The 15,112-nt window shown below is 41.9% G+C and overlaps 1 protein-coding gene across 1 annotated transcript; it reads left to right on the forward strand.

The window, feature by feature from the left end:
- Positions 1-2,787: 2,787 nt before the first annotated feature.
- Positions 2,788-13,916, forward strand: NQO1 (NAD(P)H quinone dehydrogenase 1). The gene is made up of 6 exons (XM_016146888.2): positions 2,788-2,919; positions 8,301-8,465; positions 8,575-8,705; positions 10,900-11,013; positions 12,016-12,117; positions 13,009-13,916. The coding sequence occupies exons 1-6, from the start codon at positions 2,913-2,915 to the stop codon at positions 13,312-13,314; spliced, it is 825 nt and encodes a 274-aa protein (XP_016002374.2). The 5' UTR covers positions 2,788-2,912; the 3' UTR covers positions 13,315-13,916.
- The last annotated feature ends 1,196 nt before the right edge of the window (positions 13,917-15,112 follow it).

Consider the following 15,112-nt stretch of genomic DNA (forward strand, 5'->3'; position numbering starts at 1 on the left):
TGTGTCCTTTCACCAGGAGGAGGAGGGGGGCCTCCTGGGGATTCTCCTCCCCCTGCTCCTTGTTGCTAGATGATGAAGGCTATCAACAGAGCTCCTTACAGGTCCTTAGTGCTGGCCTGCTCCCTGAGGACTGGGGACACTGTTTTCAAAAGACACACAAAGCCTGGGGCATACACACTCCTGAGACAGAGACCTGATTGGAGGAGACCATGGGAATTGTACAGTCTTAACCTGACAGCATATTAAAGCTGGAGGGACCTTTGAGGCGATGCAGCCCAAACTCATATTTTTAAAAATGAGGCAACCAAGGCTCAGAGAAAAGAGCATTAGCAACCAAACTGGGGCTAGACTCAAGAATCCTGACAGCGAGTAGGGGCTGAGGGCTTGCCCTGGAGTCTGAGGGCCTGAGTTCAAATTCTGGACTGCACCACTGACTAGCTATACAGCCTGGATAAGTCTCATAGCTACTTGGTGCCTTAGTTCTCTTATATATAAAGTGATCATTTTATTCCCTACCACACATCATACACAAAAATTAATTCGAAGTGGATCATAGACCTAAATAGAAGAGCTAAAACTACAACACCCTTAGAAGAAACCGTAGCTATAAATCTTCATGACCTTAGGTTAGGCAATGACTTCTTAGATATGACACCAAAAGCATAAGCAATACAAAGAAGTTTGGTAAGTTAGACTTCACCAAAATTTAAAACATATGAGTCCAAAGGCAACACTGGGAAAGTGAAAAGAAAACCCTAAAAATGGGAGAAAATATTTGCAAGTCTGAAAAGGAACTTGTATAAAGAACTTTTATGACTCAATAATAAAATAACCCAATTTAAAAATGTGCAAAGGATTTGAATAAATATTTTTCCAAAGAAGATATTTGTAAATGGCCAACGATCACACAAGTCAGTATCACCAATCATTAGAGAAATGCAACTCCAAACCACAGTGAGGTACCACTTTGTACACACTAGGATGACATAATAAATAAGACAGATGATAACAAGTGTTGGTGAAGAGAAATTTATAATAACCTTCATACATTGCTGGTAGGAATGTAAAACAGCACAGCAACCTTGGAAAAGTTTGGCAGTGTCTCAAATGTTAAACATAGAGTTACCAGCAATTCTACTCCTCGCTATCTACCTAAGAGGAATGAAAACATATGTCCGAACAAAAACTTGTACACATAAGTTCATAGTAGCATCATTCATAATAGCCAAAGTGGAAACAACCCAAATGCATATCACCTGATGAATGGGTAAACAAAATGTGGTCCATCCCTGCAACGGAATATTATTCAGTCATAAAAAGGAAGAAAGTACTCATTCCTGCTACTATATGGATGAACCTTGAAACATGATGCCAAGCGAAAGGAGACTGTCACAAAAGACCAGGTAATGTATGATGCCATTTATACGAGATGCCCAGAGTAGGCAAATCCATAAAGACAGAAAGCAAACTAGTGGTGGCCTGGGACCAAAGGGTGGGAACAGGCAAGGATAGGGGACAGGCAGTGAGAATGAAAAGCCAGTTACCTTTAAAAAGTGCCTCCGTTAATGGGGTCTTTCTTTGACTTATTTAACTCTTGATTACTTTGGGTCCTGATGACCTTGGCTCTGAAGTGCGCTCCAGACATTGGGAATTAATTAATTATCCTGTTTACAATAATCATAGTGGTTTCCCTGATGTGCCGTTTTCTCTCAAAAGCTTTAAAAGCATATTTGCATCCACTAACCACCAAGCAAATGATCTCTCTAAGACTAGGACATCAGGAAAAAGAATGCCTGACTTAAAGAATGTGAACTGCATGTTGTGATGTGCGCACACCACACGAGATTCAGCAAAACCTTCAAAAACTTCAAGAACTCCAGAGCATAGTCAGGGGGAGTGCTAAAGCCTTCCATTTTTCATCACAACTCTCAGGCTGAGTGTCTGATCAAAATGGGGGAATTGCTCAAAACAAGACAACAGGCCTAAAATAGAATTGCTTATGTCAACCACCACAGCACCAAATCGAACCTTAATGACACTTTTGGGTCTCCCAAAAATGGAATCTTAAACCAGTCAATCGGGAATCACACCCACCAGCCCTGGTTAAGGTAATCTGCCTGCTAGAACCCTGGCATCTGCTAAAGGAAAGTGACTTTGCAATCATCAAGCGGCCACTTTGCCTTGTATAACTTCTTTGTTCCTGCTCCCTTCTGCCCTAAGTCTCTCCTTTTGTACAGCTCCTAGGAGCTCATTCCTACCTGCTGGATTGGATGCTGCACGCTTCATGAATTGTTAAATAAGGCAAATAAGATCTTTAAAATTTACCCAATTGAATATTCTTTAACAAAATAACCAGTATTAACTGCTTTCTCCTTTTTTAGATTCACTATAGCTTGGCTTGGCACTGTTATCCATCCTGTCTTTATTTAACATTTTTATATTTTGTCTATCATGACTTTTTCCTGCATGTTGATTTTTAAAAACAATGCATTATATAATGAAGAGATATCTTACCCTAAAGATTTCCCACCTCGCTTCCTTCTGAAATTAATTGCTTAGTTATCATTAGTAACTTTTCTGACGGTTTTCCACCCCTACCCAAACCCACGAGGCCTCCTCTTAGTGCCTCCCAACCTCAGGGCACCCTTCGTCCTGCTCCACGCCCCAGACAGCCCTTCTTTCTTAGAACTGTAGCCACAGTGAGCTCTGCTCTGGGCCCCAGGCCCAGATGGCCGGCTCCGCCTTTGCTGGCCACACCGCTAAAGTGGGCCGGGCTAGGTATAAAGTAGGGGGAGCTGTGCCTGCAGCACTTGCAAGTCTCTCAACATCTTGTCTCAGCGAGGTTCACGAGGTTCACGAGGTTCACGCCAGCAACCAGCAGCGCAGCCAATCAGCACGCCCCCGCTCGAGCCATGACGGGTGAGTGTCCCCCTGGTGAGCCCGCGGCCCCCAGTCCTCATTCCTCTCTGCCTGCGTCTGTAGGGGCTCAGCCCTAGGTTTTGTTCCTTGACTCGAAATGGGAAAAGTGAAAGCATTAGGGTCACCAAACGAGCCCTGACCAGACGCCAGGAGAGGCGCTCCTGTTTCTACCCCAGGCGCCACAAATTCGGATGGGCATTTAAGAGAGATTGATCTTGGAAGCAAAATATTCCCTCCACAACAGGTCGGAAACCAGCTGTCAGAGGTCAGAGTTGGCCTGCTGTCACACCTTAGACTTCCTAGCATTTAAATCATTTTGAATAAGTTGATAATATTTAAAATAAATATATGTGATTTCACTTAAAGATACGGATTCCTAGCTTCTGAAGGTGAGGCTGCTCCCTTTAGTTCTTGGACAGAGACTGAACCAGCTCCAGGCTGCCTGGCTCAGGAGACATTTTCAATGGTGTCCTTTGGACTGAACAAACTTGATAAGGTATTGCCCATTTCTAGTGGCAAAGGCTCCCCTTAGTGATAACCACAACTTTATCAGGTACATGGCCCGACTCTTAACACATCCTGGACCAGCTGCAGCACTTGCAGGGGCTGGGAGCTGTTTTCCAGAGTGCCTCGCTCTGATGAGGTTGGACGGCGCCAAAATTTAGAGAGCTGTGTCTCAACTAGGGCAGGACTTACCTTTTTGAAATTTCCTTCTCTCTACACCTAGTTTTCCTTCCCCAAATACACTGGCTCTCGTCTTGCTAAAAGTAAATAGGAGAAAGAGGTGACTGTTGCAGTTGAAAGACTACAGTTAGACTCTCTGAGGAAAGGGCCGAGCTGGGGACTGGGACTCCGCTCCTGGCGTTTCCAGGGGCCTGGGGGAGGCTGCAGGGCAGCTCACAAGGCTTCCTGCATGCATGTTTCCTGCCATTCACTCTTCAGCTCTCCGGAAGGCACCAGCACCCCCTCCTGCGATGCGAGGGCAAGAACTTTTTCCAATCCTACACAACGTTCAGTATTTATGTGTCACTTTGACCAAAATTGGGGTAGGGGGAGTTAATGAGGGAAATCGAGAAGATTTGGAACGTCTATAAGTAACATTAGCTGTACCCAGCTAACCAAATCTTATGTTAAGTGAAGCATCCAAAGCATTTGTTTGCAACCAAAAGATGTCTGACTCTCCCACACATTCCTTGAAGAATCCAGTGAGCCTGGAGGGCAGAAGCAGGGTATAGGAAACTGATTTGAGGGCCTGCCCTTATATTTCCAACAGGTTTTCCTTGATTGCTTATTCCTTCTGCCCAAACGGTCTTGCGGGTAATATCTTTTACTGCTAAAGATATCTAGACATGCTTTACATTAAAGCGTCGACATACCACAGTCCCTTCCTTTCTCTGCCAGCTCTATCTTTCTTTTGTCATTAAGTTCTATGTTGGTCATCAATGAAACAGAAGGTTGACAAGAGTACAGTTTAATCTGAAAGGTTAGTGAAAACTCCTGGTTTCTGACTGGCCTGAGGTTGAAGGCAGAGAATTGTAGGAATGTCAGAGCAACAGGGCACAGAGGTCAGCTCCCAGGGGACAGTCAGGATGCTTTGGCTACTAGAATGTACTTTCCACAAAGAGAAAGATTTGTGTCTGTTTTGTGTACTGACGTCTCTCGAACGCTCAGAGCAGTGCGTGGCGCATAGTAGGTGCTCAGTGAACACCACGGTGGCAGGGATAGGTTAGTGTGAATACGAGCGTTTCCAAGGGAGAAAGAAAAGTTGGCTGGCATGTGTTTGGGTTGGAAATAGAAGATGTAGGATGGTGGGGGAGGAAGGAGGGCCCTCAGGACACAGAGAAGTGGAAGGAACTGGGAGTAGATTTTGCAGGGACTGAGATCTGAAAAAGAAACAGTGCAGAGAGAGAGAGAGAAGCATTAAAAAAGATGTACTTAGCTCTGTTAGATAAGATCATTTTTATTGGGGAGGCAATTAATGTACATGATAAGCAGAAATGAATTTTGAACTACAGGTACTGATAATATTCTCATTTGTCTTTCAAGACAAATGGCAGCTCCTTCTGGAGGTCTTTCCTAATCAGCCAGCCCTAACGAAAACAGTTTTCCCCTGTGAACTGTCTTGTGTGTCTCCTCCTACAGGCTAATGTCGTTGGTTATTTGCGTGTTTAATTGCCTCTCTTCGGGCAAATTCTGAGACAGTTTAACACATTGCGTAGCAAATTAAGTGCCAGAAAGGGAGACTGAACCCTCCACGTCTAAAAAACACAGGTTTGTCCATGAAAAATGACCCAGAACTAGTGACTCGGGATTATTGGGTTGGGTATTAAATCTCCCGATTTACCCTTTACCTCTGGCAAATAAACATGACTGTTGGGTAATTGCAAATGAATGTTCCGTTAATTGCCTATTTTTCTTCTGGGTTGTTTGACTATTTTTATACTAGGTTGCTTTAGGAATCTATATATTCCAGATATTAAACTTTGTTGGTTCTATTTCTTAAAAATATAGTCTTTTTGCTTGCATCTCATCTTTATTTTTTTGTTTTTTGAAGGTAATAGGCGTGCTTATGGCTAGTAGAGAGTGAGCTCCTTGAAAACAAGTCATAGATAGATATCCTGACGTTCTTATTTTCTGGGAAGCACATTTGTTTTACTACTTAGGAAATGCTGGTTAATATCGATAAGTAAATAATATATATATGTACATAGAAATAACAAGTAAGCCAAGAGAATACAAATCGACAAAGCAGACTTCAGCAAACTTTGATATGATTAATGTAAAAGCAGATCACAAAGAAAATGCATGTCAGAGCTTAATGTACTCACATTTCTCCCAGGAGCGTTGAGTCCATGAGTTGATCTGATAAACAAGGGGGTGGGAATTTGACACAGCCTCAGGAATTTCTTTCCCTTTTCCCAGGCCTTCCAAAGCAGATAGAGCCAGAAACTCCAGGAGCAAGCTTGGAAATCCTCTTTTCCGGCATGCTGGGTCGTGAAACTGAAACCTGGCTGAATTTAACCTAATAGAAGCTGCCTATGCCAGGTGTGGTTAACAAAAAAAAAAAAAAAAAAAAAAAAAGGGAGAGACTTGAAGGCTTAAATGTGCCTGCCTTTCTAGTTAATTTTCCTCAAACAAGACAAAAAAGTTTCAGGTGCTTTCTCTTCCAGCTCCACCCACAGTCGCCCCTGTTAAGAGTTAGCAAGGCATGAAATAGTGGCGCCAATTATTAGGAGAAATGGTGGTGGTAAACGTCCTGTCTCTGATACTCCCCTCATCCCCCCACATTGTTGCATGGATTTATCTATGTCTATATATTTGGAAATTATTCCAGCTTCATCACTTGCTCCATAAACTTGGGTGTAGTAACTTTGCTGTGCCTCAGTTTTCTCATCCATAAAACGGGGATGCTCGTCGTGTCTACCTCATAGGGTTGCCATGACAATCGAAATGCAGAGTGCTTGGAGCGGTGTGTAGCACATAGTAAGCAGCCACTAAATGCTGTTATTGCAAAAGGAAGGCATGCTTATTCTAAAACATTTTTAAGACAGAGGAAGTCCAAGAAAAATTTCATCTTTCCCCCCTGCCTCTACTCCCTTGCCATCTCTTACTTACCTAAGAAAACTATTAATAGTTTCATATGATCATTCCATGTGTTTCCCCCATACCAATATACTGCAAATCTACCCACATATGTGTACTCTCTTTCTTTGTTTTTTATAAAAATGTATTCATATTCACTTCATTTTATCAGTTAACACTATGTCATAAATATCTTTTTAGGTCACTGTGTGTAGTTGACTCATAATAATCTGTAGTATGTGTGTGCCATAATCTATTCAGGTGTTTCCCATCAATAGACAATTGGGTAATATTTAATTTTTGCCAACAAAAAGAATGGTGCCGCAGACATCCTTGCTCATATGTCCTTAGGTCTGGATGCTTTCAGTTTGTAGAACAGATTCTCCCAGATTGGACAGCTAGATCAAAGATTTCTGTGCCTTTAAATTTTTAAGGTATTCGGCCTGATTACTTTCCCCAAACACTGAGGCTATTTATATTCCCACTGGCAATGCGCCAGTTTTCTGCAACCCTGATAGCCCTCAGTGTTGCTTGTTTTGAATTGTTCTGCCAATCTGATGGGTATATAATATCTCATTTTAATTCGCTTTCCCTGACAGGCCAGGCCGTACACTTTCTCATTGGTTTGTCATTTGCATTTTCTCCTCTGCGGAGAGTGTTCATATCCTTGACTTGTTTTCCCATTGCCTTGTCTCTCTTCTAATTATTTGTAGGCATTCTTTGGGCTTTTAACTCTTTGTGATAAAAATTGTGGATATCTTCTTCTTTTGACTTTGTTTAATGATGCCTTTTCGTAAACACAAGTTTTTAATTTTTATATGGCTTTATCTGTCAAATGTTTCCTTCATGGTTTCTGAATCTCTAATCTGTCTTTAAAAATATTCTCTGTCCTGAGGTTATACACATTCTCCCTTTCCTCCCATACTACTTTAATAGTTTTATTTTTAAAAATTTAGATCTGTAATCTGCTAATAAATTATTGCTACACGCAATGTGTCAGTAGGATGGTTAAAAACAAAAACTTATTGGGGGAAGGTAGATGGTAAATGTGGTCAAACATGTGGTGATGAAGAAATCGTAACTATGAGAGGTGAACACACAATGAAAAAATATTTAAGCCTTACTGTTAAAACGTACTGCTGAAACTTACCGGATTTCGTTAACCGATGTCACCATAAAAAAATAATTAATTAATTAATCAAAAAAAGAAAAAGAAAGAAAGAAAATGGAAAAAAAAAGTAGGTGATTTCTGTTTTGTGTAATGAGTGAGGGAGTGTGTATTTGTGTTTAATTCTAAAACTATTAAATTGTGATTTATCAGAAAATAAAGAAAAACTTATTGAATACAATAGACACTGAAAAGTGCACGAGTTCTAAGCGAATTTTCACAAACTGAACATACTGTGCGATCACCACCCAAATCAAGATATAGAACGTCGCCAGCGCCCCAGAAGCCCGTCTGTGCTCTCCCTGACCAGGGCAGCCACTACATCAACTTCTAACACCTTATACTCCTTTTCTAAGAGAATGATTTTATTTTCATGCAGATGGAACATGAAGAAGAATGCCAACACCGTTGATTAAATTAGTCTCTGTTTTCCCACTGAATTCAAATGCCTCTCTTACTTGCTGGACTTTTAAGGAGAAAACCTATATCTGACTGCAGTGGCTGAGTGGCATAATCTGATGTCTAACAAAGTCACCTCTTCCCTTACAAATCTCGGCTCAGCTCCCACGCAGTTGAAGCTTTGCTGGTTGGTGACTGATTTTCTCCATGTGCCTTGTGTGTGTCTAAACAGCCAAAAAAGCACTGATCGTACTGGCACATGCAGAGAAGACGTCCTTCAACTATGCCATGAAGGATGCTGCTGTAGAGACTTTGAAGAAGAAAGGATGGGTGGTCACTGTGTCGGACCTGTATGCCATGAACTTCAATCCCATAATCTCCAGAAAGGACATCACAGGTAGGAGCAGCTCCCCATTTTAATTAGGTCTTTGTGGGACTTCTCACCTGTGGGTTCTCTGGCTTCGGCTTGGCCCCATGGCCTCAGCCTCTCTTTTTCCTCTCTGCAGGTACACTGAAGGACCCTGAGAACTTTCAGTATGCTCCCGAGACTGTCCTAGCTTATAAAAATGGCTGTCTGAGCCCAGATATTGTGGCTGAACAAAAGAAGCTGGAAGCTGCAGACCTTGTGATTTTTCAGGTGTGGTAGGACATCAGAAGGGGTCGGGACACTTGAATTCTTATTGTCCCAGACCTGTCACCTAATTAGCTATGTGACCTTAGATAAGTCACTTACCCCGTTGACGGCATTCTCTGTAAAGAAGGGTGATTACTTCAAAGGTGCAGCATTACACAGATTTACAGATACTGTGAGTCTGGCTGTGTGACCCTTAGAAAATAGGAACGTGACTGCAAAGATGACATTGTGAGTCTGAAGCTTTTCTTCCTCAGGGTATTTAATCTTTTTTTTTTTTTTTTTCAATTAGTGATTCTAAATGGAATCTCTCAGAGTCTGCAGTTCTGCCCCTCTCTGTAAACATCCTAACCTGTTTGTGGGGTGTTGCCTGGGCTCAGCTTCTCCGCTGTGGGGGTGTCCCAGCTGACATGCATTGTCCTGCTTACTGTGTTCCAGTAGCAAACTGTGGCTTTTCTTCTGGAAGCTGCCTCACCATTTAGCAGTCAGTACTGGAAATGTGTATACTTCCTGTCAGTCATCTTTTTTGAAAATGTCCGACTGCACTCAATGACTTTGCTTCTACTAATTCCAACTAGCTTTTCGATCTCAAACATGCAATGTATATGACACTGGAAATGTCCCCAAAAGGGTAATAGTGGCTGTGGTTTTTGCAGTTATTCAATCATCTGCAAAGAATCCAGCCTTCGAAGTCTTCTTTTAACCCTATGCTTCTTGCTATGAACCACAGCCACATGTCAGTTGCCACAAGAATGCCTTTTTGGTTCACGTTTTCTGCTGCATCTCATCCTGGTGCAGCCAAGACAGCAGCAGTAGCAGCTTTCAATTCTGCATCTCAGAATCACCATATTTTGGAATTGGAAAGGAACCTGGTGGTCTTGAATTTAGCTTCTATTCGATGCCTAAGTTTTCTTTATTGTCAGTACAACCGCGCAGGTTGTACACTGCAAAATAGCAACACATCGAAGGGCAATGTACACACTGGGGATCTGTGTATTTGTTGTAACAGTTTCCCGACAAACGACAGGAAAAATCTTATTCTAGAAAAATCAGTGAACTATGTAAGATAGTCTCTCAACATGGAAATAAAGTATCCTGAGGAAGGAGTGCTTTAATTCATACCAAGGTGCCATGCGGGCTAGCCTTCTGCTCAGTTTACTTCTCCAAAAAAAACTTGAGGGAGCTCATAATACCCTATGAGCCACCCAGTTCTATTTTCAACTCTGCCTGCAGAACATGCACAGGGAAGCAAACCTGCTCACCTAAACAACATATCTACTTTTCCTGAAAGCTGCAGATCCGGCCGCTTGCCGCTGGAGAGTCATCAGTGTGAGAACGGAGGAGCTGCTCGAGATCACTCAAGCCCCCTCTTTTCACAGACAAGGCAAATGTAACTTAGAGAAGGTCTGGGGCTTGTGTGGCAAAGGTCAGGTACCAAGTTAGTGACAGATTTAGGGTAAGAACACAACTTCCACTTTTACTCCTTTGTCCTTTCTGTTCTAAAACCCTATTCCCTTAGTCCCTGTCCTACAGGTCAGCAACCCTTCAAAGAGAGAGCTGCCCAGTCCTAAAGAGTCCTTCTGTGTCCTTGTTTTTCTCTTCTGGGTCTGTCTCTGTTGTCATTGCCTTTAAATCATGAGTCAAGGAGAAGACATACTGATATAGTTCTGGCTCTGCTTTATCAGGACAAAAGGCTCAAGGATTCATGGGAACTCCCTGATAAACCTTACACTGATTATATGTTTATAAACTTGAGTGGTTCTGTTTATTCTAAATGATAGGATTTTATGTCCCTGAGCACAAGGTACATATTTTGTATTTTTGATACCACGCCTACTAAAGCAAGCTCTTGAGAAAGTATTGATTTAGGCATCACACGTCTAAGGACCACTTTGCCTGTGGTCCTTGCTGTTTAGACCTCATTGCTAAACATGATTTCATAGGAACAAATCTTATTTGTATGTGGCCTTCTTCAGACCCACTTGATATTTCTTTTAGGTGAAACTCCTGTTGACTGTCAAGTTAACTGACCAAGGGTGATACTTTTCTTTAAATGTACTAACTCCTTCAAAAGGAATGACAAGGCCAGAAGAAAGATGCGCCCCTCGGCGAGGTCACGGGCAGCAGCTGAGGGGCCTGAGCCTTCTTGTGTTGTGCTGGGTGTGTTCCTGATCCTGTCACTCTGTCATCTGTCCCACAGTTCCCACTGCATTGGTTTGGAGTCCCTGCTATCCTGAAAGGCTGGTTTGAGCGAGTGCTCATCGGGGAGTTTGCTTACACATACGCTGCCATGTATGACAAGGGACCTTTCCGGGTAGGTGAATGATTCTGCTTTTTCTGGGTTCTGGGTAGATTCTGTCCTGAGACAGAGTTTTGAGCATATGTAGATACTAAGATCAGGCTCCAGGTCCCTTTGGGAGAGATGCATAATAAAGTTTTAATAGATATTTCGATACGATGTTTAGAATTTTGCTTTAAAATACTCCAGGAAAAAAGGGGGCAAGGCGATGAACTAAAACCAGAGTGGCAAATACCGAGAGCTGAAGCTGGGTAGCGGATGCATCATCACAGAGTTGACCCTTAAACAACATGGGTTTGAACCACGTGGGTCCATTTACACACAGATCTTTTCGACAAGTACTGTAAATGTACTTTTTCTTCCTTATTATTTTCTTAATGCTATGGTCGTTAGCTTCCTTTATTGTCAGAATACAGTATATAACACATATAGCATACAAAACGTGTTAATCAAACATTTATGTTATTGGTGAGGCTTCTGGTCAACAGGTAGCCTATTAGTAAGTAACTTTTTGGAAAGTCACAAGTCATATGTGGATTATTAACTGGGGTCACCCCGAACCTCTGCATTGTTCAGAGGTCAACTGTACTATTTCCTTTATGTTAGAAAATTTCCATCGTAAAATAGTCTGCTTTCGTTTTTCAGAGACCCTCATATTACATGAAAACATGCTGAGACCTTCTAGATTACATGCCTAAATACATGCCTAGCACTGTGGGGAGACAGAATTAAACAGCGAACAAATTACTCCCCATAGGCACCAGCAGTCAACACCAATTTTGCATTTCCATGACAACCTTCACCTGATTTGCCACACCCAGGAGTGCCACACCGAGGGTGCCCCTGCTCCCCAGTCTGTTGTACAATTCTCCAGGCTGGGACTCCTGCAGAGTCGTCCTGCGAGGCTCAGAACATGCACAGCAGATGGGTGGACTTGTGAGTTCTTTTCACTGGGGCTGTTTCATTAACTCCCTGCCACTAAGGAGATGTAGAGGGTAATGACTTTTCTTTTGACAGAATAAGAAGGCAGTACTTTCCATCACCACTGGTGGCAGCAGCTCCATGTACTCTCTGCAGGGTGTCCATGGGGACATGAATATCCTTCTCTGGCCAATTCAGGTACCTCATTTTCAATGAACCTTCAGGGGGATTTATTAGATGAGCTTTCTACAGGGTCCAAATCCTCAAGATAGAAACCGAACACAGCACAGTAATGATTCAGAACTGTCGGGAGCTTCCATTTAAGACTTACCGGTCTTCCCAGGCCCCTGTGCTTACAGAATAACCTGTGTGCACCCATGTCCACGCACCCCGCTCCCCCAACCAATGACCGGTGCAGATCGCCTAGATTTGTATGGCCATGTGGTCTGATTCTCTTCAGACAACTGACCAATCTTCCTGCCATTCTCCAAGTTGCTGCTACAGTGTCACAGATAATAGAGCCTCTCCACCCTAAATTTAAGAAATAATTTAGTTCAGCTAATAAAACTAAAGTTGGAAATATGCTTTTTGGTGGTCACTCGACTTTCAAGATAATCTCTCCTAAGGAAGAGGGTGGGAGAGAAGAGCAAATGAGGTGGCCACCTATACTATTGGAGAATTAATATTAATATTGGAGACTAAATGGCAAGGCTCATTTATTAAAACTCATCTAGTTACACAGAGAGGCAGAGAAATGCACAGCTGCGTTTCTTGGCAAGAGTCAACTGTCAAGAAACCACAACTCTCCCTTATGTAATAGAACTGGTATTTTTGGCAGAGGATCCCAGGCTGGCACAGCTTCAAGGTTTTATTAATATAAATGACACATCTCAATAGGCTAAAATAGGTAACAGCTAGGTAGAGAGCAGAAGGGGAGAGAATACAGCTCTGAACTGATTCTCCAGGAGGCCTGAGGCCTCCACATCGGTGTCATACTAGGAAGCCCAGATTAACCTTTGCTGTCTATATATAGTACAAGCTGTATAGGGTTTGTCCTGTGACTCACCTCCTTACATTGTGTGTCCCCAGAGTGGAACTCTGCATTTCTGTGGCTTCCAAGTCTTAGAACCTCAACTGGTATACGGCATTGGGCACACTCCCATCGATACCCGAATTCAGATCCTGCAAGAATGGAAGAAACGCCTGGAGAAAATTTGGGATGAGACTCCACTATATTTTGCTCCAAGTAGTTTCTTTGACCTAAACTTCCAGGCAGGATTCCTGATGAAAAAGGACGTGCAGGAAGAGCAAAAAAGCAAGAAATTTGGCCTTTCTGTGGGCCATCACTTGGGCAAGTCCATCCCAACCGACAACCAGATCAAAGCCAGGGAGTGATTCACAAGACTTGATTTCCTTCTAAAATGTAGCCAAATTTGGGTTTCTTTTGCAGGCTTGCTTAGTTTTTGAGATTTTTTCTTTTCTTTTTTGCAAGGAATGAATAGGAAAGAGAATAGACTTTATTCATACATTTTTGTATAGTTTTATTAAACATAGTTTATTCTTAAAATTGCTATTATGGCAAAATCTGATTAGGCTCAAGAGACCACTTAAGATGTAAAGCGGGGAAAAGTGTAGAAAGATGCCAGACAATATTCTCTAAGGCCCTTTGCACACTTTAATCCCTCTTTTTAGGGATAAATTTTTAGGGCTAAATCTGGCTCGAAAGCATCCAACTCTTCAATGATCTGTTTTTCTTTTAATTACTTCTTTGTGGTTTATGGCAGAAGGGAATTGCCCAGAGAAAGAAATGACTCTACCTGTCTGATCTAAGGGACTTGTTTAGTAGTGAGTAATCTATGCTTGTGATATATGTTAATTTAAATTGCTACTCAGTGACTAATATGCCTAATACGTGTTACTCTTCCTTCAACCTTATTTTCTGTGCACAATATACACAAATACCTTGAAATAAAAAGCTAATTGAAGTCTCTTCTTTACCTCAATCTTCTATTTTAATGTCTGCAGAAATAAAACAACACATCCGTATACGGCATCTGCTGCAGTGAATGAATTCAAGGAAGGAAATACTTAAAAACCCCCAATACTTGAAAATAGCTTTCTATAACCAGTGCTTTATTTATATCTATCTATACGACCATCTGAAAAGTTTTTTTCTATACTATTGCTAAATTGATGTGTTTTGGCCCTATAATTTTTGGGATAAAATTGTAAACCTAGAGTTTCATTCACTTTGGTGAACAATTTTGTCATGATATTCTTTCATTTAAATTGTTGAAGTGCAGCTCTACCCACTGTTGGTGTAATTCAAATAGAATATGATGAAAGACTGCCCTCTTGTGGTGCTTGGGAAGAAAACACGAGAAATGATGCAAAGCAAGGTTACCTGAAACTGGGAGTAGCTTTGTACCTGCCAAGGAAATGGTGGCCTCAGACAGGAGACCCTCACTTACATGCCAGATGCTGACAAACACTGGGTATTTTTCCCACTACAATACCACAATGGTAGATGGCTTGGTGCTTCAATTTGAAAATATTTTCTTTTGCCTTCATCCTTACTGCAATTCTGTGTAAATTTCTAAAAGTTCCAAACAAAATAAAATTCATTTCTACAAAACAAACTCACACTGATTGGTTTCAGTGAAGCTAGTGATAGAGGCATTCAGGCAAAAGCAGATTCTACTGAGGAACACAGAGGGAGAGGATTCAGATTATAATAAATTATAGCCAGAAGCCTGTAAGGCGACCTGGCTTGAGCCTTTGCCCCAAAGGGCTGCTTCATAATGAATGGCAATGGAACGACTGATTAAGATCCTCTCGGAATTTAAAGGACATTTAAAGAGGTCCAGGAAAGAGTGGTATAGAAATCAAGAAAAATAGAATGCAGTAAACAAAAGCCAAGGGGCAGTATTTATTCTGATTTGCCTGATTTATTCAGATTTATCCTGTCAGTGGGCCAGGCACTCTTCTAGGCACTGAGAATACAGCAATGGACAAAACAAAGTACCTGCACTCATGGAGTTTGCATTCTAGTGAACAATAGATGAACAAATATGTCAAGCAGTGATAGATGCTAGAAAGAAGCAGCAGAGTAGAAAGGTCAGTGATGGGACGCATTAAGGCTACATCGGAGCAAAGACCAGATAAAGTGAGAGAGTGAGACATGTAGATATCT

The sequence above is a fragment of the Rousettus aegyptiacus genome, unplaced genomic scaffold (genome assembly GCF_014176215.1).
Source record: "Rousettus aegyptiacus isolate mRouAeg1 unplaced genomic scaffold, mRouAeg1.p scaffold_m13_p_14, whole genome shotgun sequence".
Lineage (NCBI taxonomy): Eukaryota > Metazoa > Chordata > Mammalia > Chiroptera > Pteropodidae > Rousettus > Rousettus aegyptiacus.

Excerpts from the sequence above, each read along its gene's own strand:
- NQO1 (XM_016146888.2), top strand. Across the intron at positions 8,466-8,574 it reads CTCCAGAAAGGACATCACAG|GTACACTGAAGGACCCTGAG; the intron begins GTAGGAGCAGCT and ends TCCTCTCTGCAG. Across the intron at positions 8,706-10,899 it reads CAGACCTTGTGATTTTTCAG|TTCCCACTGCATTGGTTTGG; the intron begins GTGTGGTAGGAC and ends TCTGTCCCACAG.